General features: G+C 41.6%; 1 protein-coding gene across 1 annotated transcript in view; it reads left to right on the forward strand.

Moving 5' to 3' along the window:
* The window catches only part of parp14 (poly (ADP-ribose) polymerase family, member 14), a 31,034-nt gene that overhangs the window by 2,333 nt on the left and 2,145 nt on the right, over nucleotides 1–26,556 (forward strand). The window contains exons 2-16 of the mRNA XM_018235606.2: nucleotides 1,716–1,993; nucleotides 2,108–2,141; nucleotides 2,815–3,033; nucleotides 4,961–5,194; nucleotides 11,412–13,678; nucleotides 14,244–14,480; nucleotides 16,343–16,564; nucleotides 18,213–18,288; nucleotides 18,639–18,788; nucleotides 19,768–19,830; nucleotides 20,445–20,621; nucleotides 20,772–20,978; nucleotides 22,199–22,804; nucleotides 23,826–23,965; nucleotides 24,823–24,997. Coding sequence (XP_018091095.1) covers nucleotides 1,716–1,993; nucleotides 2,108–2,141; nucleotides 2,815–3,033; nucleotides 4,961–5,194; nucleotides 11,412–13,678; nucleotides 14,244–14,480; nucleotides 16,343–16,564; nucleotides 18,213–18,288; nucleotides 18,639–18,788; nucleotides 19,768–19,830; nucleotides 20,445–20,621; nucleotides 20,772–20,978; nucleotides 22,199–22,804; nucleotides 23,826–23,965; nucleotides 24,823–24,997 — 5,085 coding nt within the window. The remainder of the gene's footprint in view (nucleotides 1–1,715; nucleotides 1,994–2,107; nucleotides 2,142–2,814; nucleotides 3,034–4,960; nucleotides 5,195–11,411; nucleotides 13,679–14,243; nucleotides 14,481–16,342; nucleotides 16,565–18,212; nucleotides 18,289–18,638; nucleotides 18,789–19,767; nucleotides 19,831–20,444; nucleotides 20,622–20,771; nucleotides 20,979–22,198; nucleotides 22,805–23,825; nucleotides 23,966–24,822; nucleotides 24,998–26,556) is intronic.

Here is a 26,556-nt window from a genome sequence, read left to right on the forward strand (position 1 = left end):
TGTATCTTTATATGGCTGTTCAGTGCAGCAGATCAAAGAGAAATGCGGGACATTTCAGTACAAATCAGGGACTGCGGGTTCAAACTGCAAACTGCATCATTAGTACTGCATATATCTTCTCTGATTGCAGGCTCCATTACATTTTCCTAAAACAAACAGCAGCTTTTACCCAGTGGCCATTTTCCCTCTGACACATGATCAGTGACATTTACATCTGCAAACAGCACATGCACGCTGTAAAGTTAATTCAGTCAACAATGCAGGCTTATACAGGCACAACTCACTTTGATAAAAAGTCTTGCTTGGATTGAGCACTGTAATGCTTACACTGAGCTCAGGAGAGGAGGTTAGGGAAAAAAAAATTGGATCAGACAGCTAGAAAAAGTTTAGATGGGAGCAATGCTATCTCTTCATTGGCTGCTAGACTGGAGGGCGTGTTTAGTAATCTGAGCTGAGAAGAATTGAGCATGCCCAGTTTCCAACAGCTAAAGGAAATTCCCAAGAGTAAGGGTTGAGTGGTTTAGAAGAGAAGAAGGAATCCTAAGTGATTAAGTGGATGCTGCAGCCTTACTATTAACAACTGGAGTGGCAGGTATTTGAAGATTTCAAAGAGGCTGTCCACTGATTTTACATTTTAGTGGGGGGTTTACATGTCCTTTAAGGGGGCCCACACTCATTCTTCAGCCTCATAAGGGAATTGACCCAAAAAGTCAGAAACCACAGATTTAAAGGTTAAGAAAACCCAACCAGATTGTGTCTCTTCCTCTGGACACGGAAAGGAAATGGGATAAAAAGCTCAGTGCCCCACAAGATCGCTTATGCGTTCTTTCCCTTAGGGCAGAGACTTTGCCCTGGGCCCCAGAGCCAAAAATACTGCATCATTGACAAAAAATACAATTTCTACAACTGTCCAACTGCCTCAGCTGTAAGTGAATGATGGAAGTTGGTCCAATGCCAATTGACCTCAACTGTGCTCTTATAAAACGATGCTCTTAATAATGCCCGTATGAATTGAGACTGTATATGTGAGTTAGGCATTTATTCTTGCTCTGCACTTGGCATAAATCATAATTCTTTTAGGAGAGTATAGACCAGTGTTAGACAGGCTGATGCCCACTGGGAAACTGGACCTCTAGGTCCCCTCCCCAAGGCCCCCTGCTGTACTGAACATCTCCCCCTTCCCTACACACCTCTGCACTGGCTATAAACACTAAGAACCCGCTCCAGCAGTCCTCCAGGTCTGGTAGCAGGTAGTGGGCAGGGCTGACAAAGCCATTAACCAGGGGGCACACTGGGATTTTTCTTGGTATTCTGGTGGGTCAGTCCACCACTGGCAGAGAATTTGTTGAAAGAAATCATCAGAATTTTCCTCCTCACATAAGAATAATAATAATTGTAATAAAAATCAGTGAAACACAATAAAGTGATGGTATTTCAGTAGCATTTTACCAGTTTTATGGAATTTCTGTTTTTAACAATTTCACTTTCTTTCAGTTCTTACAGTCTCTCGACACTTTATTGATAGGTGATTTTTTTTCTTCAAAGTCTATCAAAGTTCATAAGTAGAGAATTCATTTCCAATTCAAGGGTCAATAAATAGGAACCATTATGACTATTACAGAGAAGACAAACCTCACACACATATTTGTGGCACAATTTCACATGGCATTTTATTTTGTATTCATGGAATATTTCTATTGTTTATTTCATCCCAGTGCGAGATCGAGTTCTTCAGAAACAAACCCATGAGTTGAGCTTACCTGGTGGGAAAAAGTTACAGCTGAATATCAGTTTGCCAGAGGCGGGGGGGTTTAATGCCAGCAAAGCAGAGGTGAGTCCAGCCAAGGACACTACAGCAAAGGAACCTAAAGCCAAAGAATCTTCACCAAATGAACTTTCATACAAAAAACCATCAGCTAGTGAAATTCCGGTCACTGAATCTCCAACCAAAGAAACCTCAGCCAAAAGGTCTCAAGCACTGGAACCTCCAGCTGTAAGTATTTATACATGCAGAATATTACAGGACATTCCCAGTTTCTGTTCAATCCATGCATGGAACTACAGCCTTCACCTCCCCTTTCAATAATCTCATATTTGTGTTTTACAGGGATCCAATGACATCGATATTGAAGAGGAATCAGGTAATGAGACCTGTAAAGTCTTTTTTTTGCAAAATGATCCTATTCATTTTGTCCAAGGCAAATTCATTTCAAATATAAAATTGTATATTGTATTGGCCGTAGTTAGTAGTCGTATGATTCGTATCAGGCAATTGGACAGGGCAAGAGCATCAACAACAGATTACATTTATTTTGGGTCCTACAAAATATTTACAAGTCATTAATGTACAATACTTCCTAAGCAATCCTCACATCACTAAGCATATGTACTAATATGTGCTAACATCACTATTATAAACTTGCTATAGCTATTTAAATGATATTTGACTTTAATAGCCTTCATTTTTACACCAAGGTCTATACTACACAAAGGCAATTCCAAGCTCTTCCCTTTTGGGGATAAAAATTGTTTCAGTTAACTGAAATGTGTATTAATGGTTGCTCTCACTTGTTCCTGTTGTGATTGAGAACAAAGCCTACATGCTGCCTGTCTATCCTAGTCCTTAAAGAGGCTACTGAGACGTGTTGGTCAAACCTAGGGACTATTGACAAGCACCATAGATGTTAAAAGGGTGGAAAGGCAAAAAAAAAAAAGATTCTCTTCCCGAATAAAGTGATTCAGAGAGAGAAGACTTGGTGCCCATAAGTGTTGACTGATTTAAGCTCCATTTTCTTCACTATTTATTGATTACAGTTTCTGCAGAATCAAATGTAAAATCAGAGAAAGCAAATATAACGATACAAGGCGCCCCTAATTCCATGGTTCTGATTGAGAATCTCCAAGAATCCTTCACTGCGGAAATGTTAAACCTATTGGTGGAGAAAGACAGTAACAAAGTTGAGGGCCAAGACTTTTATGTGGAGATGATCCCCGAGATCCAATCTGCTGTGGTCACTTTTACATGTGACATAGGTAAGTACCTACATCAAGTGAGCTGTGTGCTTATCTCTTCCCTCAAGCCACAGCCTTTCATTTGTGAGTCCTCAACTAGGTTCCTGCATGCAAGTCACGTACAATGATGGAATTGAGTGGCAGCAGTTAAAGGAACAATAACACCAAAAAATGAAAGTCCCAGAAACAGAATCAGTTGAAGTTTTTTCTAGTTCAAGTTTCTAGTGCAAGCTGTACCCTCCGCCAGGGTGAAATAGTACAAATCAGTAAAAAGCAGCAGCACTGGCAACGTTTCGGGCACTTGATTCAAAGTTTTTCCACTTTTTGCAAATATTATCAGAGTGCCGATGCTTTTTACTGATTTGTACCAAAAAATTAGAGTGTTTTAAAGTAATGTCATGTAATGTTGCCCTGCACTGATAAAACTGATCTGTTTGCTTCAGAAACACTACTATAACTCTCATAAACAAGCTGCTGTGTAGCCATGGAGGAAATTGAAAAAAAACTATATGGCACAGGTTAAATAGTGGATAACAGATAACATTATGTACTACAGAGCTTATCTGCTTTGTAACCTGAGCCTTTTCTCCTTTGAATAGCTGCCCCCATGGCTACACAGCAAATTATTTATATAAACAATAGCAGTGTTTCTGAAGCAAACAGATCAGTTTTACCAGTGCAGGGCAACACTGCATTATATTTGTATTACTTTAAAACACTTTAATTTTTTTATGTTACTGTTCCTTTAAATACAGGTGTAGGTTGGATGTGGGTTTCATCTCCTTTTGTTGAGTCTGCACTGACAGCACCTCCATCTCCCCTCTCCTTTCAACCTTTAATCTCAGAGGACATCATATAATTTCAATGTTTAGGATGACATAACTTCCATGTTTCAAAAGCAGCAGGTTAGGACTAGAGTAAAGTTGTTGGGAATCGGGTTGAATGTTGGGTTAGGCAGGGTCGGACTGGCCCCCTGCTCCACTACTGTGACGGACCGAGCATGAAGGAAACACTCGACGCGCATGCCCAAGCAGTGCAATGCACATGCAAGATGCGCTGCCCGGTGCTCTGGCCCGGCCGGGGCCCATGAGTTCGGGGGCCCACCGGGTTTTTTCCCCGGTATGTTGCCGGGCCAGTCCGACCCCGGGGTTAGGGTGTGAACCCTTGCAGGTATATAGTCTGTCTCAGATGTTATAAACCAAGGGAGAACCTTAGAGTAAATAACATTTTGTCTGAAAGATAGTTGTGGGAACAAACAGAAAAGAACAGTCAGAATACCAAACAAATAATAGGATAGGCTGAAGGGTTTGCCATTTCTCCCATACCCCACATGTACCATTCTGTCCCCTAGACCCATGTGGTACTCTGCTCTAAACCCACCATGTAGCACATGAACAGTAGGGAAAAAATGGCAAATGGGGGGGGAGTATTACTTGTAATACTTTTAACTCCCCCACCTCCGGAAAATGTTCTGTTGATGCCCATGAACCCAGTATATGCATGCAGTATGTATGGCCACCTACATCCAAATGGTTTATATGCAGGGCCGTATTTATATTAACGCGCCTGAGGGCCTGTGCCTAGGATGGCAGGTTTTGGGGTGCGGCCCTCAAATGCCTATAAATTTATTTTCTGAAATTTTAAAAAAAAATCGCCCAGCCTAGAGCTGGGGGGGGGAGAGGTAGAGGGGCAGGCTGGTTTGCAGACGTGACTTGCGCGCATGATGTCACTTTCGCAACGTCTGTTCATGTAATGTCACGTGCACGGCGTAAGGGGCGTATTTAGGTCAGATGACCAGGGCAGAATCAGACCTAAATACAGTCCTGTTTATATGGTGTTTATAACAGACACTTGTATTATTTAAATTTGTTCAGTTGTCCCCCTGATCAGTCATAGATAATCAGTCCTTTACTGAACAGACTTGATATAAATATCTTACTTATCCCAGATATCTGCAGTTTTATGGGGAGACTGACCAGAAACTCCAGGTTTAAACAGGAACCAACAGTGAAGGCTCTGGAGGAAACTAAACATATCCGAGTCGAGAATGTGTCCCCAAACATGTCTGAAGAGTACCTGTTGATCTACTTTGAGAGCTCAAGGCACGGAGGGGGAACAGTACAGAAGGTGAACCTAATACCAGAGGAGGAGGCAGCAATAGTAACATTCAGAAATATTGAAGGTAATGACCCTATAACAATATTTTACAGTTCCCCCTTTACCTGATAATACATTTTACTGTTATATCTTCAAATTACCTGTGAACTAGTGATAAGGCTTGGGTAACTGCTTGGGTTACTGGTCACATGAAAGTCTACACTAAACTCCCAATGAGGAAATGATGGATATTAAATATATTATGCAATATAATTAAAGTGGGTGTTCCAGACAGGTTTAGTTTCATAGTTCATTTAGTTATAACAATCCCATCCAGGTAAGGGTCATATATAGATATGGATAAGTCCAGTTTTTCAATATTTCTCCATGTCTGCTTGGGGGACACATGGACAGAGGGGTATAGCTATTACTTCTAAGACTACCCTTCTCAGCCCTCACCGGGCCGGTTTTCTTCTAAATTTGGCTTCACTTCCTCTCAAGATGCACTACTTCAGCTCCGCTCCCTTCAGTGCACTAGGACTCAAGTACAGCCGGACAGTGTAGGAACCTACAGGGGCACTAGTTTTTTTGAGGGTGGCTCCTGCAGCCCCAATGAAATTTCTGGCTTGTGCCAGATGCCACAAATGCTTGCCAGCAGGCCTCAATGCAAAAAATGCAAACCACCTGCATTGACATCTGAATCTCCAGAACCTGCTCCCCCCAAAGTGCAGTTAGCCTCAGGGATCCCATAATTGGCAAATTCCTTGGATAAGCTTCTTTTCCGTCTCGACAGCTCTAGAGGGCAAGTTTCCAAATGCAGAGCCCCTTCTCCCTTTGATGAGGACAGTGTTTCTCTTCCCAGATTTTCCTCAACCCAACCAGATTCAGAAGACGATTGTGATAGCTCTGAAGGTGAGCTATCTTCAGACTCAGGCCAAGAGGGAGAGGAGTTACCTAAACTCTCTTCAGAGTCAGTGGATTCTCTTATCACTTCTGTACTAGAGACGCTTCACCTTCAAGAATTCTACGTCTCATCAGACTCTTTTAAAAGTCTGTATAAGCGTCACAGCAATTTCACCAGTATTCCCGTCTCACTCTCAGCTAGATCAGCTCATTCAATAAGAATGGGACACTCCTGAGAGACATTTTCAAACCAATCAACATTTCCAAAAGCTGTACCCTTTCCCAAAGGAGCTTGCGGAAAAGTGATCTCTGCCACCCTCAGTGGATGCACCCATATCCTGGCTTTCCAAAAATTCAGCTTTTCCCGTCCCTGACGTCTTCTCCTTCAGGTATTCAATGGACAAGAAAATTGAAAGCCTTCAACGCTCCGTTTTCTCAGCTTCTGGCTCTTCCTTACATCCAGTCTTAGCTATGGCATGGGTCAGCAGAGCTGTCCAGTCCTGGTCTGTTCAAGGGAAGTGTAGCTGGGAGTCCCAAAGAGTTAGCAAAAATAATGGCCAAAATTCTTGTGTACACCTCTGCCTTAAGGTGCAATATAAGTGTACAAGAAAAGGCACATACAGCAGAGATTAACTGCTCAAAAAAGTATTTATTTGCCACACAACATGTTTCGAGCCTGTGAGGCCCTTTGTCACATGTGTGTCTGACTCTCTCCTCACAGTCATTGACTTCGGGGCTCCCCGCCATGAACTTGCTCAATGGGACTCCCAAATCAAGGAAGCAAATGACTATTTGTGCGAGGCTTCCCTGGAAGCTGTCCAGGTCATAAGTAGATCATCAGCACTTGGTGAAGCTTTGGTCAGCAGATTTTTCTTCCAAAAAGTCACTAACTTCCATCCCCTTTAAAGATTAACTCCTCTTTGGACCCAACCTAGACAAAATCATCAGTCAGGCAACAGGGGGCAAGAGTACTCTGCTACCACAACCAAAAGCACCCTCCTCCATTCGCAGGGGTAAGTGTTTTTGTGGCTCACAATCCAAAAACCCAAGACCTTCTCCACCACGGCAGTCCTTCTCGAACAGAGGACGTATCGATAATAAACAGAGACCACCCTGGCAAAACCACAAGTACACTCCCAAAGAGGTAGACAAGACAGCATGACGGCGATCTCACACTGGCAGGAAAAAAAACAATTGGGGGGAGACTGGGACTTTTTGCAAACGCCTGGCTCACATTTACTCAAGATTCACGAGGTGATAACTCGAGTGTATCATCTAGAGTTTTCTTCACCTCATACCCATCGTTTCTACATTTCCCAATGGCCACAGGAAACAGTAAAGCGCTCGGCCTTTCTCGACTTCATCTCCACCCGCCTCCTCTCAGAGGTGATTATACCTGTTCCTGCCAGAGAATGCTTCTTTGGATATTATTCAAACCTCTTTGTTTTGCCCAAGAAGGTGGTTTGGTCTGTCCCATCCTGGATCTCAAACATTTAAACAAATTAATTTGTCCACGAAGGTTCATGATGAAGTCTCTCAGATCGGTCATTTCTGCGATGTCTCCGGGACAATTACTGATGTCCCTCAACATAAAGGACGCATACTTGCACGTTCCAATTTTCCCTCCACATCAAAAATACTTGCGCTTTGCCTTCCAAAATCGCCATTACCAGTTCACGAGCCTTCCATTCAGACTGATGTCAGCCCTGAGAGTTTTTACCAAGATCATGGCCGCTGCGATGGCAGTCATATGCACTACAGGGATCTCCATCACTCCATACCTGGATGACCTCCAAATCAAGGCACCCTCTGTCACAGAGGCTCAGAACTCTCTAATTGTCACCATAGACAAGCTGCAGGAGCTCGGATGGGTTCTGAATTTCACCAAGTCATCACTAACACCCTGCAAATCCATGGTATTCCTAGGCATGCAGTTCAACACAGAGGATTTACCCCCACAGGAAAAGGTCAGACACCTCCGAACATTAGTGAGGTCACTTCTACAGAAACCCCTTCACACAATCAAGGTTTGCATGAAGGTACTGGGGGTCATAGTCTCCACCATAGAAGAGGTACCATTCACCCAGTTCCATCTCAGGGAGCTCCAGTGGAACATTCTGAGGGTTTGGAAAAGAAAGTCACTTTGTCAAGTGATCCAACTATCCCACAAGACGAGAGCATCACTACTCTGGTGGCTGAACAACGACCACCTCTCCTCAGGCAGGCCCATGGGAGAACCTCAATGGCGCATCCTCACGACAAAAGTGAGTCTATTCGGATGGGGAGCAGTTTTCGAGGGCCGCTCAACACAATGTCAGTGAAATGCCCGGGAAAAGAAGTTGCAGATCAATCTACTCGATATTTGAGCAATTCGACTGGGTCTGATTCATTGGCAACAATATCGAAGAGGTCAAGCTGTAAAGATACAGTCCGACAATGTCACGGCTATGGCCTACATAAATCACCAGGGGACACAAGAAGCAGAGGAGCACTAAACTAAGTCAACCTCATCTTCAGATGGGCCGAAGCACATCAGACTCACCTGTGAGCAAGCTATATTCTGGGGCTGCTAAACTGGGAAGCAGAATACCTAAGCAGGCAGTCTCTAGATCCGGGTGAGTGGTCACTAAAAGACGAGATTTTTCACAAAATAACTCAGAAGTGGGGCATTCCAGAGGTGGACCTCATGGCGACTCGGCACAATTGCAAGGTCCCGACTTTTCTTGCTCGATGCAGGGATCCACTAGCCCTAGACGCCCTAACCCTTTCCGCCTCTTCCACCTCTACCCAGAACACTATAAAAGCTTCAACAAGAGCGAACTACTCTCATCCTCATAGCCCCAAGGCGGCCTTGGCACTCCTGATTTACAGAGCTCCTAAACATGTCAGTGACAAAACCCTGGACCCTACCCAATTCAACATCCAAATCCAGCAAATCTTAACTTGACGGTGTGGCTCTTGAGACCCAGATCCTGATTAAGAAAGGCTGGGGCACACACCATGTGCGATGTGCGCAAACCGGTCTCGGCCAGGGATTATCACTGAGTCTGGTCTTATTTAAACAGGGTTCAGTGCGCTGATATCTGTTAATCGATATTTCCCCAAATGCCTAAAGAAAGGAAAGCAATATACAGTGTAGTACGTCTTGATAATATATAAGTATTTAGAACCACTCACATGGATATAGGCATATAGGTATTCTTTCTGCAGGTGTTGTGGCTCTGAAATATAAATGCTTCAGATAGTGATATATCGCTGCTGGCCGTTTACACTTACCGAGCGGCAGTGAGAAGGTAGCCTTAATAGATGTCTCTCTCAAGTGATCGTCGCTAGTCTGCTTCCAGTGGATCGTTGAGAAGGGGAGTTGCACTGTGGATTGGTGCACGCTGACAGGCAAGCTTCTATGGAACCGGCTTCAGGTTTAAATAATGTCGGCGTCTCTGCAGTCTCTGAGTAGTCAGCGTGTTTCCGTTTCGCAATGATTTGATCTCTCCCAATCTTTTCGGCTCAGCGGTCCGGGGGTAATTGGGGTAACTCAATGAGGCAGATAGTATGGAGTAGATTTTAGAAAGGTTATTTATTGAAAACAAATACAAGCGAGACGAGTTTCATATCTCATTATACTTCCTCAGGGGCATCTCCCGAGGAAGTATCATGAGATATGAAATGGGTTGGTGGTCAGGGCCCCCCATAAAAAAACATTTGTGGTCAGGGCCCCCCATAAAAAAAACATTTGTGGTCAGGACCCCCCATTAAAAAAAACATTTGTGGTCAGGGCCCCCCACTATAAAAAAACATTTGTGGTCAGGGCCCCCCATAAAAAAACATGTGGTCAAGGCCCCCCATTTAAAAACATTTGTGATCAGGGCCCCCCATAAAAAACCATTTGTGGTCAGGGCCCCCCATAAAAAAAACATTTGTGGTCAGGGCCCCCATAAAAAACATTTGTGGTCAGGGCCCCCCATAAATATACATTTGTGGTCAGGGCCCCCCGATAAAAAAAACATGTGGTCAGGGCCCCCCTTAAACGTCCATGTAAAAAAACTAGCCCCCCCCCTCCAGAGATTTGAAAAAAAATTGGTGCCCAGGGCCACACCACACAAGAGGGACCACCTTTAGGGGGGCCCTGCCATGTTGCACTTACTTCACTAGTGTGGCCCACCTGATGTAAGAGCTGCCTACTACAGAAGCGAGGAGGGGAGCACAGGTGGCTGCATCTTCTTCCTGTGATAGTATTTTCTTCCCTTATTGGTCACAGAATTTCAAGTCCTGGTAAAGCTGCATGGTGATTGGATGAGCTGGAGGGGAAGTTCAAACCTCAGCTATCCAATCCCTGAGCAGCTAAACCGGGACGTAAACTCTGTGACCAATAAGGGAAAGTAATGGACAGAAGATACCTCCCCCTGTGCTTCCGCACCTGCCTTCCTGAAGTCGGCAGCTCTCAGAAAGCAGGGGGCCCGGCTAATCAAGTAAGTGCGGCGTGGCCGGGCCCCCCTTACCCTCGGGACCCCCTACAAATCTCCCCCTCTGATGGCGTTCCGAAATCAAGCCTCAGCCGAACAGCTGTGTAAGGCAGCTACGTGGACCTCTGTCCACTCAAAATTTTACCATTTTGACACCTTTGCTGCCTCTGACACTCACTTTGGCAAAAAAGGGCTTCAAGCCACAGTGGTTTCTTCCACTTAGGCTTCATCTCCCACCCAGGATTCTAGGCGACAGCTTTGGTATGTCCCCACTGTCCCTGTGTCCCCCAAGCAGACCTGGAGGAAAGGAGATTTTGTGTACTCACCCTTAAATCTCTTTCTCTTCATTCACTTGGGGGACACAGGGCTTCCCTCCCTGGATGAGGCCCTCGCTTTCATCAGACATGTTACGGTTGTTATGTTGTATTATTGTGATCAGCTAACTTCCGCCTTCCGGGGCATAGCCAGTGGAGGAGGGGCTAGTTTTTTCCTTATCAGAGGCGTAACTAGAGGGGGGCGGGCCCTGGCAGCCGGGCCCCGCCCCCTCCGTACGGCCGGAAACAGCCGCAGAACTGAGTGGTGCGCAAGCTGCCGGGGGGCCCTGAGGGGGTGCGGGCCCTGGCCCGCTTGCACCCCCTGCTCCCCCGGTAGTTCCGCCACTGTTCCTTATTGTTGTGGCCTGTCCTCCTAGAAGTACCAGCTATAACTCACTGTCCCTGTGTCCCCCAAGCGACTGAAGAGAATGAGATTTAACGGTGAGTACACAAAATCTCCTTTTTATTTCCTATCAGTAGACACTTACCTCAGTTACTAATGAGCAAAACTGTTTCAAGTTATGGTAAAATATATACAATTAGAAAAGGAGACTGTAATTGCGTTTTCCTATTTATTTACTGTTAACTGTGCTTTTATCTGTATTTGTATGCTTACTCTTAGATACATACAAGGTATTGGCAAAGCAGAATGTGCTTGAGAAGAAGTTAGTATCAGTGTATCCATACTATGAGTCCCCAGGCATAACTCTATATGGAAAGGAGGGACCTTGTGTAACATTACCCAAACCCCTGGAGGTACCAATTAGTCCATATGTACTGGAATTCATACTGGAACATCCACAGATAAAAAATGACATAAACAAAAAGATGGTAGATAAGAATTGTGAGATCACATGGCCAGATCCAAACTGCTCTAAACCTACCATTAGATTTTGCATTCTCAGCTCCATATCATCTCATCTCAGGACAATGGCAAAGATTGTACGGACATGGGGAGATCAAGTTTATACAGAATTCTCCCATATTATTAACAGGTTCAAAGCTGCAGAATACAATGTGAATCCATCAGTTTGGGAAGCCATCAAAGGAGAAGTCAGCAGCTCCACATATGGGGAAATTTTGGTCAAACCAGACCTTGCCAAACAGAAAGTCTTCCTTGCAGGACCCTCCCAGGTTATGACTGAGAAAGAGCAAGCATTCGGGGAACTGGTAGAAAATACCACTAGACAAATTGATAGACAGAATCGAAGCGTGGAAATGTCTGAGGCGCTGGCTCCTGCTCTTTATGAAATAATGTGTAAAAGTGGTCATATAAAGAACATCCAGTCACAATCTCCAGATGTCAGAATTGAGTATGACGTACCAACCAAAAACCTCAAGCTCTATGGAGTCAAAGAAGAAGTTCTCTCTGCTAAATCTGAAATACACAAAGCAACACAACAACTGAAATCTAAATCAATCCCGTTTGATCTCCACATAATCCATTTCTTGGGGTTTACTGATAATGATGCATTGTCCTGTCTCCTCCTCACACGCCACAATATTAATGCAGTGTTTCGGACTGAGGGTAACTTAGTCACACTGAATGGCCTCTCCATGAAGGATCTGTCAGAGGCAGAAAAACAGATGAAACGTGAGTTAGTTTGTATGCAAGTTACTGTTGAAGACAAGACGATTATCTCAAAACCTGAGTGGAATAGTCTCATTACACATTTGTGTCATTCATTTAACTCAGAGAGATGCACAGTTGTGATTGAGGAGTTTCCCAGAGGAGCAGAGAATCAGGTGGTTATTGCTGGTCTGGCTTCCAATGTAGGAAATGCTTCCCAACAGATCCATGACTTTCTGGAGAAGAACACTCCCATACAGAAAAATATTCAGGTCAGATCGGTGGCCATTATACCGTTTATAATGCAAGAGAAGAAGCAGTTTTATGAGGAAATAAAAAGTCAGAATGTAAATGTTGTTATGAAAGAAAAAAATATTACTCTGCGTGGGTCCAGATTTTATGTACAAGAGGCAGCCATCCTTATAGAAAAGATTCTCTCCTCACTACACTCTGGCACTGTGTGCATTAAGAAGCCAGGGGCCAAGAAGTTCTGTATAGAGAAAGAGGAAATGTATGTTAGTGCAGCAAAGAATAAGTTTCAGTGCTTGGTTCACTTCCAGAAGGAAGGAGAAGACATTGTAACTACTAGTCCGGTGGATATCAGTGAAAGTCACTACCAAAGAGATTTGCCAGAAGGAGTGACCATTGCAATCTATAAGGACGACCTGACCCATCACAGTGTTGATGTTGTAGTTAATGCAGCCACTGAAGATTTGAAGCTTACTGAGGGGTTGTCGTTGGCCCTACTGAATGCTGCAGGGCCCAATCTACAAACAGAATGCAATCAAATTATAAAAACAGAAGGAAAATTACGAATTGGTGATTCAGTTATTACTGGCGCTGGTAATTTGCCGTGCAAACAGGTTATACATTCTGTTAGCCCCAAGTGGGATCCAAAGACAAAATGTACACGACTACTCCAGAGAGCAATAAACAGATGCTTAGAACTGGCTGCAGAAAATGGACACAATTCCGTTGCAATTCCAACTGTTGGTTCCCAGATGTCTGGCTTCCCTGTGAATGTCTGTGTGCAAAACATTGTGGAGTCGGTTCGGCAGTATGTGGAAAGCCCAGAAAGATCTAAAAATTTAAAAAGAATTCATCTTGTTGATTCTGCTGGTGAAACAGTTGCAGCTTTCACTGAGGCTGTTAAGGCTGAATTTGGAGATAATATCCCGGAATCCTCCCGTACAGGCAACATCGGTTCCGATAAGCAATCAAAAAGCAAAGAAATGTCAAGAAGGTCAGATGGACAAATGGCAACAACTAAAGAGGGTGTAAATATTAAAATAGTCCAAGGAAATATCCAAGATGCAACAGTAAGTTCTCAAAATTAACATACAATGTATTTGTTTCCAGCCCATAAAGCAGAGTTTTTCAGATTGTAGCTCCTGTCTCAACGAGTCTCAATTTCAATACCACTGAGGGAGTTTTTACTAGAGCAGGAAACCCACAATAATAATTTTAGATTTTCTAAGAAAGAACACAACATTCCATTGATATGATTGTGCTGTGGAGGCAATGTAACAATGTGTACTGTATAAGCGCAATGTTGCCAGGCACTTGTAACGTCAACTGTAAGTTAGATTGTTATGATTCAAATGGGTGAGGTTGGATACTGACCATAACAAGAGACTAAAATGGTGTAAAACTAAATTTATAGAGAAAATAGGAGGAATGCATGCGAAGTGGGAACAATAATATATATATATAATATTTGCTAAAATCATATGCATAAGGTATGTTCAATTGTCCTCTCCTGGAAGAGCACTTTAAACAAAACAGTACTTGCCTTAGTATGGCTCTTTATTTTCCTTGTACCTGTAACCTATGCTGTGGCCCTACAATGATGGAAATCTAACATTCAATGAAACTTCTGATCAGACAGATGTGATCGTGAATAGTGTGGGGAAGGACCTGAATTTAAATTTCGGTGCAGTTTCTAAAGCTCTAAGTGCCAAAGCTGGTGCCAAACTCCAGGAACAATTAAAAGAACTGAGCCATGGGTCCCAAGTGGAAGAAGGTTCAGTATTTGTCACTGATGGATTTGGCCTGAACTGCAAGAAAGTCATTCATGTTGTGACTCCCGGGTGGGACGAAGGAAAGGGCTCTGCTGAGAAGGTAAAAATAAATTAGATATAAAAATACAAGGTTCAAAATCAATGCTATGCCTTAAAGGAGAATTCAACCCTTAACTGATAAAGCCCCTACCCTACGTAGACCCCCCTCCCTCCCTTGGGAAATGCCCCTCGGTGCAGATTCATGGTAGCCATCTTCCGGGTCTTCGGTAATCTGAGACCGGCAAATTGCCGCATGCGCAGTTGGAGCAATTTACCGGTTTGCGACAACTGTGCATGCGACGAACTGGACGGAAATTGCCGGAAGAAGACACAAAGACCTGGAAGATGGCTGCTGTGAACTGCGATCCCTGAATCTGCATCGAGGGGTAAGTAAATAGTTAGGGGCATTTCCCCGGGGGGGCAGCTAGGCTGGGGGGGAGGAGGGGGGTCTACGTAGGGTAGAGGGGTAGGGGTTTTTTTTTAGTTAAGGGTTGAATTCTCCTTTAAATAGAAATAAAAACTATCTACTGGTCAGGGTTTTTGAGATATCCAGTGGGCTTTGGAAAATTTCACGTGACTTAGTAACACATGTAGGTTTGCCACCTGTCCAGTTTTAAACTGGGCAACCCAGTTTTGACTTGGGCTATCTGGTTCTAAACAACCTGTCTGTGTTTTACAGCTATGAAATCCACAAATCTCAACACTGAGACAGCAAAGTCCAATCCCAACACAACAAATCCCCACCCCTGTACATCATCACAATGTCATTGCCCCAACCCCAACTTCATCGCCCTCCTTGTTACATCATTGAGCCACGACTTTTATATGACCTTCCAGTTTTAGTAAACCAGAAAGCTGCCAACCCTTACCACATATGGATAGGGGAGCTGCACCCAAATGTCCATTCAGTCCAAGGGTCGATTGGTTCGATTTCTAAAATGAAATACAACCCCAAAAAGTTTTGGGGGTATATTTATCTATATATTTATATATATATATATTTTTTAAGAGTGATGTTAGTAATTGCCACAGTCCGCTATAGTTAAATTCCACCGCTCTCCGTTCATTTCTATGGCATTTTGAAAGGAATATTTATCAAAGGATGAACTTTCACCCATTGATAAATACTCTTGTAACAATCCCATAGAAATTAACGGAGAGTGGGGAATTTCACTAACTTCACTCTTTGATAAATATACCCCTTGGAGTGGCAGTTAGTGATGTTTTTCTCATCTGATTCCAGCCTAAATGCACTCATAGGGAAACCATTGAGGGTGGTTTCTGAGATGTCCTCCTAAGTCCAAAAATATCTAGTGCCATCTAGGAGACCAGGTATTGTACAAATCTTTGTGTAGGCTGAGGGCAATAAAATCACTTTAAGTTAAACAGTTGCATTGAGTCTACAAACATCCAGTTGGAAAGCTTTTATTAAGGCAAAAACAAAAGGAGAAGGAATGGGAAACCACATGAAAGTTAGGTACCCCTTAGTGATTATAATCGCTTTACTCAAATGAGCACTGGCCCAGTTTACTACTGCAGGAGCTTCATTCCACCTTCTTCTGGATCTCCATCCACAGTTTTAGTCCAGGTTCACATGTGCAGAAGTGTGAAAATGGGAAAAAAAGCCAGTGATTTCACTCTAATGTGCATGTGCACTGGTCCAAGGTCAAAGAGAAGATTGAGACATGGTGCCCCTATAGATGTACCCTGGACTAATGCAGTTTAGCTAACAAGAGCACTGACCAGGATATCAGCTAAGCAATCACAGGTGGGGTGACTAACAATTGGCACCAGTGATTATAACTTTCCTTCTTCTTTAATACACTTCTGAACTAGATGAACATCTTTTAGAATTTGATAAAAACTCGGTGTACTGCTGGGAGTGCAACTTTATATCCATTTACATTTGGTCTATGTTTTTAGACACTGAGAACGATCATGAAGAGCTGCCAGAGTGCCACCAAAAAGGAGAAACTAAAATCCATAACTTTCCCAGCTATTGGAACAGGAGCTCTTGGTTTCCCTAAAAATGTGGTTGCTTCATTAATGTTTGAAGAGGTTCTGAAATTCAGCTGCAAACATAAAGGTGGTCAACTGCAAGAAGTTAACTTTCTGTTGCATCCAAGTGACAAGGAGACTATCAAGGTATCAGATTTGTTTATTTAGCCTCACTTAGGGTGAAGACACACAGAGCTACTAGAAGCAGCTATTGGCATCGCTACAAAATAGACAATAGTGTTAACTGGCTTTACTAAGACACTACAGGGCAGATTTATCAAGGGTCGAAATTCGACCATCGAATTGGAATACTTAGACTTCGAATATCGAAGTCGAAGTTTTTTTACATCGAATTTGGCCATTTGCGGTCGAAGTAAAATCGAACAATTCAAAGGAATTCAGCTATCGATCGAACAATTTTTCTTCGACTTCCAAAAACTTAGAAAAATGCTCTAGAATGTCCCCATAGGCTAACATAGCACTTCGGCAGGTTTAATTTGGCGAAGTATTAAAGTCGAAGGCAACTCTCAGTATTGTATATGGCAGGGTATTTTGTAGCCACAAAACCTAGCTGCTACTAGTAGCAGCCCACATCTTTTGCGGTCCTTGGTTCAGGACTGTCCTGCAAAATGATGACAATTAAATTTATATAATGGAGGCCCTGGTTGAAAGCAAGTTAGGATAAAGCTGGCCATGCATTATAAGAAACTATTGTTTGGGGAGGTTACCAAACGACTGGATCCTTCACCTTGAGCTGGGAAACATTAGTCTAATTCGATCATTTTGCCCTCAGGCCAACAATCGGATCAAAATGGTTGATATGCAAGTCAATGCGCAGATGCAGTCCTCAATCTGACAGGAAAATTAAACCTGTCCAGATTGCGGCCATATATTAGTCAGGTAGGCATGTCAGAGGTCCACATAAATGAGTAGATTAGTTGCTGAATCAGTCTGAAGAGGCCAAATCAGCAGCTTAAATCTGCTCTTGTATGGTCACCATAAGATCTAAAGGTGACTGCTTAAATATCAACTAACTTGGCTTTTCTTTTTTTTTGGTTTACGTGGACAATGCATTTGTAGCTTTAGGTAATATTTTTGTATAAATGTAAGCCTCTGAGGCCTGGTAGACTTTTAACCTTACTATGAGGCTTCTTTTTGGAAAATGTAGCAGTATTACAGTTGTGTCATTATTTAGGCTTAAAGTTACAGTCCCCTCCCCATTATGTGGTCTTGGCTTTACACATACTACAGCTTGTCCTAATGGTGGTATCCATATACTACAAGCATGTCACTCACCATAAGTGGGGTACACTTGATGGTGTGAGGTGTGTTCCTATCAAGGTTCCCTGGTGTCAAAAATCAATTACTTGTCTCACCTGTTTCTTTTTATAACTCAAGACTCCTGGGTGTACTTGGGTCCTTGAGTCTGTGCCTACTGTCCTCACAATAAAGCTTGACTTTCATTCCACCACTTTAACCTGTATTACTGTTACAGATTGTGAAAAATACAAACAAAAAAACATAAGGGGGAGAAATACCAAAAATCTTTTATGGGTACCATTAAAGAAAATCACCTTAAAGATCACATTTATGTATCTAAATATTGTTGTGAGCTAAGGGTTGCAATAACAAATGCTGGACAACAAAGGGAGGCCTAAACAAAAAAACTTTAAAGACCTCTCTTCAAGTTTAGCTAGATGTATAGTGACCTACACATGGGTTTCCCAAGGAGCCATTTTCTTTTTCTTATCTGACTGAAATGCTCAAAATATAGGTTTATCATTTGCTTTTTCAGGCCTTTAACAGTGAACTTTCTGAAAGGACAAAGTCAGAGGAGTCCGGTCACCAGTCTAAGGATGGGAGAAATACAGGTGAGACCCAATAGCTATACAGCAAAGTCCTTTATGTAGAAATGTTAGCCCATGGCTCAGTTTAGTTACTCTGGTTGCTCTGCAGAACATGGGTAAATAAAAAAATTACTCTCTGTGGCAGTAGGGAAGGTTTTCTGGGAAATTACCGAACAGCTACCATATTAACTACAGTATCTGGGGTAAAACTGTGGAAAAGGTTCAGACTGTCCTTTCAGAATTGGAAAGAGAGATAGGCCATGAAGGTGGCAGGGAATTTAAGTAAATGTCTAGTTTGAGGAGCCTGGTCCATGCACACACTTATTAGAAGTACTATTTATTCCATAACATCCATAATGGTCTCTTTCTTCTAGCTTTATATGGATTGGTCTCAACCCCGACCCTTGGAGTCCATGAGATAAAAATTGGATCCCTTACGTACCAAGTGAAAACAGGAGATATAACCAAGGAGAGGACTGATGTTATTGTTAATTCCACAAACAACACCTTTAGACTAAAAACAGGTATTTGGCTTTTTCATAAAGAGAGTTATATAAATTGGGCTTTGGTTCGTCAGAAGTTTTTAAGGAGATTTCATATTGGTCGGAAAGAAACTAATTTCAGTTTGGGAAATCCATTCTTTGCATTAGGAGCATTGAGAAGAATTTAAATAAAATGATGTGTCATAAATTCTATTCATTAATTCATCAAACAGGAAAAAATAGCGAGTGGTACCCAAGTGTTGGTGCAACTGGAAAAATGATCGCTTCCTGTTGTACAAAAAATACCATCTGAATATAGAAAATCAATTGAACTAAATGAGTCACTAAACTAGGGGAGACCTAGTGAACTTGTATCTGCCACACCAATGGTGGTTCCTTCCATGGTCCATTTGAGATACTGTTTTGGTGTATTTTTTTCATGAAAATATGACTACATGTCACATGTCAGAATGCCAGACTATCTTGTCACTGTGTTTCTAGGCCAGGCCAGTCACTGTAATGTAACTACTAACCCATGTAACTACTTAATGGGAATGGTTTTGATTGCACAGCCTGCAAGGGATGTGAGTGTCTACAAAGGGAGTGCAATTTGTTTATAGCCCAGGACTGAGATGACATAATCTTCTACTTTGGCACTTTGTGGTGAACTCTAATTTTATTATTTGATAAATATACCCCAGGTCAGGGGAACCAAAACCATAACAAACTACACAAGCACTGACAACATCCTATAAGGTACAGCCTTAGGAAATATTAAGTGTTTATGCTCACAATATTTAGATAAGAAATCCCTAGGGGGTCCAGCTTGAAGACCAGTTAAACCCCAATGTTTCTATATATATATGTTATGAGCTAAGTGGGCCATATTGAATAAGTGTACCCAGTGATAGTGATAACTAAGGGGCAAACCAGTGGTAAACCTGCTGCTCTGCACTATTATGAAAATATAGCCCCAATATGTAGATCCCATAATTAATACAACAATATGTCTCCCCCACAGGTGTTTCCAAGGCAATTTTAGAGGCGGCAGGAAAGAGTGTGGAAGATGAATGCACCAAACTAGGTAAGTACAGAAGTGGGTAATTAAATCTGAGCTTTACTTTAAGGGATACAGTCAGCAGAACAAAAAGTGACATTTTATTCTGAGACCATTGGATAAAGTCATACCACTTTGGGATACATTTTGCTGTACTTCTAGAATGGGGGAATCAAATTCCTGTTACACATGTGACTATTTCTCTTTCCTTTCCTGCCAACAGCAGAAGCCTTGATATGAATTTTAGGTATACTGTATATTCAAGGTATCAGCGCCAATGTCTCACAAGACTAAATTATAGTTCTTTGATAAATTCCTTGTATCAAAGCATCAAAGTGGCTAAGTGGATATCAGGTCAGCCTTACAGTGTTGGGGTCCTGGATTTAATTCTGGCTTTGGCACTCGTGGTGAAAGGTTTGTTTATATAGTGCACATTATCCTTAGTTGAAGAAATTAAACTGTACATTCAGCCACCTAAACTTGTCTTTCACGCTATATGGGCCCAAAAGGAGGGCTGTCTGACTAGTAACTGGCTCAAGTACAATTTACTTTACTCTGTAACCAATCATCTCAATATGTCAGCAAAGGCACTTTGGTGCCCATTTTCTTCCTTTTTTAATCTGAAGACCTCTTTACCCCAGGTGGCCAGGCTAATAAAGGATATATTGTCACACAGAATGGGAATCTGTCCTGCCGTCACATCATTCATGTGTATGCAGTGTCAACACCTGATAAGATTAAAGCTTCTATCCTGGATGTTCTGCAGGAGTGTGAGAATCTAAAGGCCACATCAGTTGCTTTTCCTGCTATTGGAACGGGTAATATCTGTTGTATTGTGTGTGTCATTTCATTTCTGCATAAAAACGGTGCCTACTGTTTAGCTGACACATCGCTATGTGTCACCATATAATGCTTCAGCATGTTATAGAGTAAAACAAAACGCAATGTAATTCTGTTCTCCATTGCAGGGGCAGGTAGGGTGACCTCTGCTGCTGTGGCTGATACCATGTTGGATGCTGTTGAGGAATTTGTCACCTCTAAATCCCCCAAGTCTGTACAGACAGTAAAAGTGATTGTTTTCCAACAGAAAATGTTGGACGATTTCTATAACAGTATGATAAACAAGGAGGAAACTGGTCTCCTGGCACAGTCTGGGTTTAGGGGTGCGATACAATGTAAGTATACATGGAATATATACAGTAAGTACCAATCCATACCGATACACCAGGCCATTCCACTAGCAGAGTATTACAGCAACCTGGGCTTCACTGGCAATTTCCTGAAATGCGGCACATAGTACAATGGTTAGCTGCCCACCTCCAGTCTCTTTGTTATTAAAAAAGCATTGTATAGATCAGGGATCCCCAACCTTTAGAACCCGTGAGCAACATTCAGAAGTAAAAGGAGTTGGGGAGCAACAATAGCATGAAAAATGTTCTTGGGGTGCCAAATAAGTGCTATGATTGGCCATTTGGTAGCCCCTATTTGAATTGTCAACCTACATTGAGGCTCTGTTTAGTCGTACACCTGGTTTTTATACAACCAAAACTTGCCTCCAAGCTTGGAATTAAAAAATAAGCTATGTTTTGAGGCCACTGGGAGCAACATCCAAGGGGTTGGAGAGCAACATGTTGCTCATGAGCTACTGGTTGGGGATCACTGGTATAGATTGTTAGGGTGCATCCTTACTAAATTCTGTCCCTCTCTGACCCAAGGTTTTATGCACTAATGGAGAGAATTTACTTTGGTTTAGACTTGATGGAACCTCTTTATCCAGCTAATCAGATTAGACATGATTAAAGTGTTGAAGGAGAATTTTGATCATATTTGAATATTTAAGTAGGTAATTAGTCACAGACTAGACTTAAAGGAGAAGGAAAGGCTAAAATTAAGTAAGCTTTATCAGAAAGGTCACCAGTAAACCCTCAGAGTAATGCTGCTCTGAGTCCTCTGTCAAAAGAAACACCCCATTTCTTTCCTTCTATTGTGTACGCATGGGCTTCTGTATCAGACTTCCTGTTTTCAGCTGAAACCTCCAGGGCAGGGCTTGAGCATGCTCAGTTTGCTCCTCTCGCCATCCCTCCTCCCATCTCTGCTGTAATCTGAGCTCAGAGCTGTAAGTGAGCAGAGAGAGACTCAGGCAGGAAGTGATGTTACACCAAGGTTATATGGCAGCTTCTATCCTAAACAAACAGAGACAATGTCTAAAGCTGTTTACTCAGGTATAATAAAGCATTCTGCAGAATAAATATAGCGTTCTAGCTTGCACTATTGTGGCTGATATGTTGGCAATAAACTGTCTTGGAGCTTTCCTTCTCCTTTAAGCAATTTTGCCTATGTTCCTGCCAAAGTACCTTGTGCTGCTTATGGATACACTTCTCTGTTTTTTAAACAGTCGTTTTGAACTATTTTACTGCAACGAAAGTCGAACCGGAGAAGCCAAAGCTTTATATTCCAAAACAAAATATTGAACCAGCCATTTTCCATCTTTGTGGAGAAGATAAAAAGAAGGTGATGGAAGCTTCATCTTGGCTAGAAGAGCTTTTATTGAAGGAACAACATGAGGACGTTATCTCTGATGACTGGATCCTAGAGTTTGAAGAGCAGGAGCTGAAGAAATTAACTGAGCTTCAAAACAAATCTCACGTGCACATTTCTATTGAACCTTCAGGTTCTGCTATCAAAGTATCAGGTCTCACAAGAGATGTTTTTGATATATCCAAAGAAATCCACAGTATTATAAAAAATGTTAATTACAGGAAAACAAGGGAGAGGGAAGCTGATCTCTATAGTAATCTGGTGGAATGGAGATACCATGATGGTACTAGATTTGTTCCATTTGCTAAAATGTTTAATCTGGATCTAGAAAAGGCCCAGATTGACGGCATACAAAGTCTCAGTGTTGATATCGGTGGAGTAAAATACACAGTTAACATGGAGCTGAAATCTGCATCAGATGTTAAAGGAAACAGTGTTGGGATAGAACGGGTGTCTAAAAGTGGTGAGTGTTTTGTTCTTCCTTATAAAAGAGATCAACATCATGTAATCCATACTTTAATATCTTATTGAGAAAGTCTTTAAAAACAATATTTCAATAGAAAGGTTTTTCATTAGTAGTTGAAAGCAAAGTAGTTGTATACAAAGTATTAGAAACAAGTCAAGTGAAAAAAATTGATTTTGCAAAATCAATTAATTTCGTAACATATCCTATGGCGATATCATATCAATTTCCTTAGAGACGATTGAAACACTTGAACAAAAGATAAGTTGATAGTGGAAAGCCAATAAAAAAGCATTAACATAAAGAGATATCAAAACCTGGGTTTTAATAAATGAAATAGGAGAAACATAGAGAATGTGACCAAATGTGACATTTTTAATGATCCTTTATAGGGACACCATCACATTTATTTTATTTGTCCACTGGTTATGTTATTTTGTGTTATTTAGAATTAATTTTATTTATGTATATATATTTCTTAATCCACCTTTAAAATATACATACAGGTATAGGATCCGTTATCCAAAAAGTTCCGTATTACGGAAAGGCCATCTCCCATAGACCATAATCATATAATCCAAATTTTTAAAAATGATTTCCTTTTTCTCTATAATAATAAAACAGTAGTACAGTGTACTTGATCCAAACTAAGATATAATTAATCCTTATTAGAAACAAAACCAATTTTTTTAATGTTTGCATGATTTTCTAGATTTTCTAGACTTAAGGTATGAAGATCCAAATTTACAAAAAGACCCGTTATCCGGAAAGCCCTAGGTCCCGAGCATTCTGGATAATAGGTCCTATACCTGTATTGATATTTAATTGATTCTGAAATTGCATATAAAACTACTAATATGCTTGGGAAATGGTGTTGTCGCAAAGAGATACCATAAAACTATGGCAGCATAGATATTCTCCTGTATTTTCAGAGACTTCCCATGCACCATTTTCTGCCTTAGGTTTGACAAGAAAGTGTTACCTTGGGAAGAAATGGGGACTAAACAGATTTACTTTTTAGGTCTGTCTACCAGTTTACCTGACAACTGGGATCCAATGGAAAAGGAACAGCTGAAAATTGTGCCTCTGAATCCTGGGAGCCCAGAATATAACAGTGTCGAGGGGATGTTTGCACAGACCTGTCAGATGAAGATCATGAAGGTAAAGCCTCCATCTTATGAGATTGCTTTGAGCAGCTGCTCCCTGAGCCAGTGGGTTATGGTGATCTGTTCAGAACTGTTTCTGGGAACCATTATATAACCTGCTGTGCTGCTGCTGAATTTGCAAATGAGCCATAGGGAATGCAAGTTCTTAAAGGAGAAGGAAAGCTACTGGAGCAGTTTATTTCCAATAGATTAGCCACAATAGTGCAAGCTATAACACTATATTTATTCTGTACAATGATTTACCATACCTGAGTAAACAGCTCTAGAAGCTTTTTTCTTTAGGATGGCAGCTGCCATATTAGCTTGGTGGGACATCACTTCCTGCCTGACTCTCTCTCCCTGATCACTCATAGCTCTGGGCTCAGATTACAGCAGGGAGGGGAGGAGGGAGGGCAAGAGAGAGGGATGCAATCTGAGCATGCTCACGCCTGGAGCAAGGATGTTTAAAATGAAAACAGGAAGTCTGATACAGAAGCCCATGTGTACACAATAGAAGGAAAGGAAAGCTGTGTTTCTTTTGACACTCAGGACTCAGAGCATCACTACTTTGAGGGTGGATTTATATACCTTTCTGATAAAGCGTACTTAATTATAGCCTTTCCTTCTCCTTTAATAAGCAGGCTCTTCTCAGAACAAATACTATTTACTTGTGACTAAAACAATGTGTAATAATATATAAATGAGTGTATTTTTGACTTCTGATAAATCTATTGTCTCTTTTCATGCTTCAATAAGGGAATCCATTTCCTGGTACCCACATCGCTGTTTTCCTTACTATTTCCTGTTAAATGCACAGCAGCCCTGACTTGTTTTATGACAGTGATCCCAGAGCAATTATTTTCACTCTTGCAGATCCAGAGGGTACAGAACCAGTACCTATGGCATAACTACCAGATTAAGAAGCAGAGTATTGACACCAAGAACAGTTCCACCAACAACGAGAAACAGCTGTTTCACGGGACTAATCCCGGCACAATAGATAATGTCAACAATAATGGCTTCAACCGCAGCTTTGCCGGCAAGAACGGTGAGAGGGATTGGTTGGCTAATGGGTTTGTTGTGGGAACTACTTTGGCACTAGAGACTGGGAATCTGGTACACAATGGGGGGAAATGGCTGATCTGTAACCCTATAAATAACCTGCCATTGTTTGTCCGTATATTAGCAATAGTTCTGTCCCATTAATGTGGTATCTGTCTCAGAGAGGGAAGGGGAGAACTTTGAGGGTGTGGGTATCTGTAAGGTGTGGTTGTGGAGAGATGTCAATGAAGAGACTGCAGGTAGAAGAAATTGTGAGTGTGTGAATATCGATTAGACAGGGGTAAGTTGGATGAACTGAAGGAAGAGGCTGTGAGTTATAGTTTTTATTAAATACTAAAACATTTCTAAAAATAAAGTTTCTTTATTAAACCAATTGGTAAAAAGTATTTTTAGCAAACACCCAATGTATTCACTTCTGTTGCATAAGGAGTATACTGTCCCTTGAATGATCAGCACAAACCCTATTCATTGCACTTATGTTGCCACTTTAAGAATATCCATGGTCCCACCACATGATTAAAACTGGGAATGCACCAAATCCAGGATTCGGTTTAAGATTTGGGCATCTGCCTTTTTCGGCAGGATTTGGAGTCAACAGATGCCTAGCTGAACCGAATCTGAATCAACAGTTTAGTGTTTAGTTAAGAGCATATAGACTCTGTGGGAGAATAAGGAGGAAGTAGAGTTCTGGCTATTATGTTAGACATCCAGTCACTCCAGCCTTTATACATTACATTTTTGCCTAACTAACTATATTGAAAACATTTTCATTTTGCAAAGCCTTTACAGTTTAATTTTTACACTGAACAGTTCCTTTACAATGACATGACTTTTCGTTACTTGAACAAGAAAATCCCAAATTTGACCCTCGATTGCCCTGATTTATTACGGTTTGGATTCAGTTTGGGATTCGGATGAATCTTTTGTAAGTTACCGTAGGGGAACTTAACCCTATGGATCTCTATACCTTCATGAAAGATTTATGATTCAGATGAATCCTAAAATGGATTTGTTGCAACCCTAATTAAAACCATACTGTGACTACTGCCAAATACATGAGAGTAGAGGAAACAGTATTGTATATTGAGTCGCACAGTTGTTGCTGTTATACAAGGTATCTTGTATAAGCTCGAGTGAAGGATTCGAATATAACAAACTTCAAATTTCGAAGTATTTTTTTTGGTACTTTGACCATTGAATAGACCTTAGACTTCGATTCGAACAATTCGAATAAAAAATCGTTCGACTATTCGACCATTCGATAGTCGAAGTACTGTCTCTTTAAAAAACTTTGACTACATACTTTGGTAGTTTAAACCTACCGAGGTACAATGTTAGCCTATGGGGACCTTCCCCATCAATTTTTTAAGGTTTTTTTGATCAAAGAAAAATCCTTCGATCGAACGATTTTTCCTTCGATCGATTGATCGTAGGATTTGCGGTAAATCCTTCAAATACGATATTCGAATTCGTAGGATTTTACTTTGAGGGTCTAATTTGAGGGTTTATTAACCCTCGATATTCGACCCTTAGTAAATGTGCCCC

Source organism: Xenopus laevis, chromosome 9_10L (assembly GCF_017654675.1).
Source record: "Xenopus laevis strain J_2021 chromosome 9_10L, Xenopus_laevis_v10.1, whole genome shotgun sequence".
Taxonomy (NCBI): Eukaryota; Metazoa; Chordata; class Amphibia; order Anura; family Pipidae; genus Xenopus; species Xenopus laevis.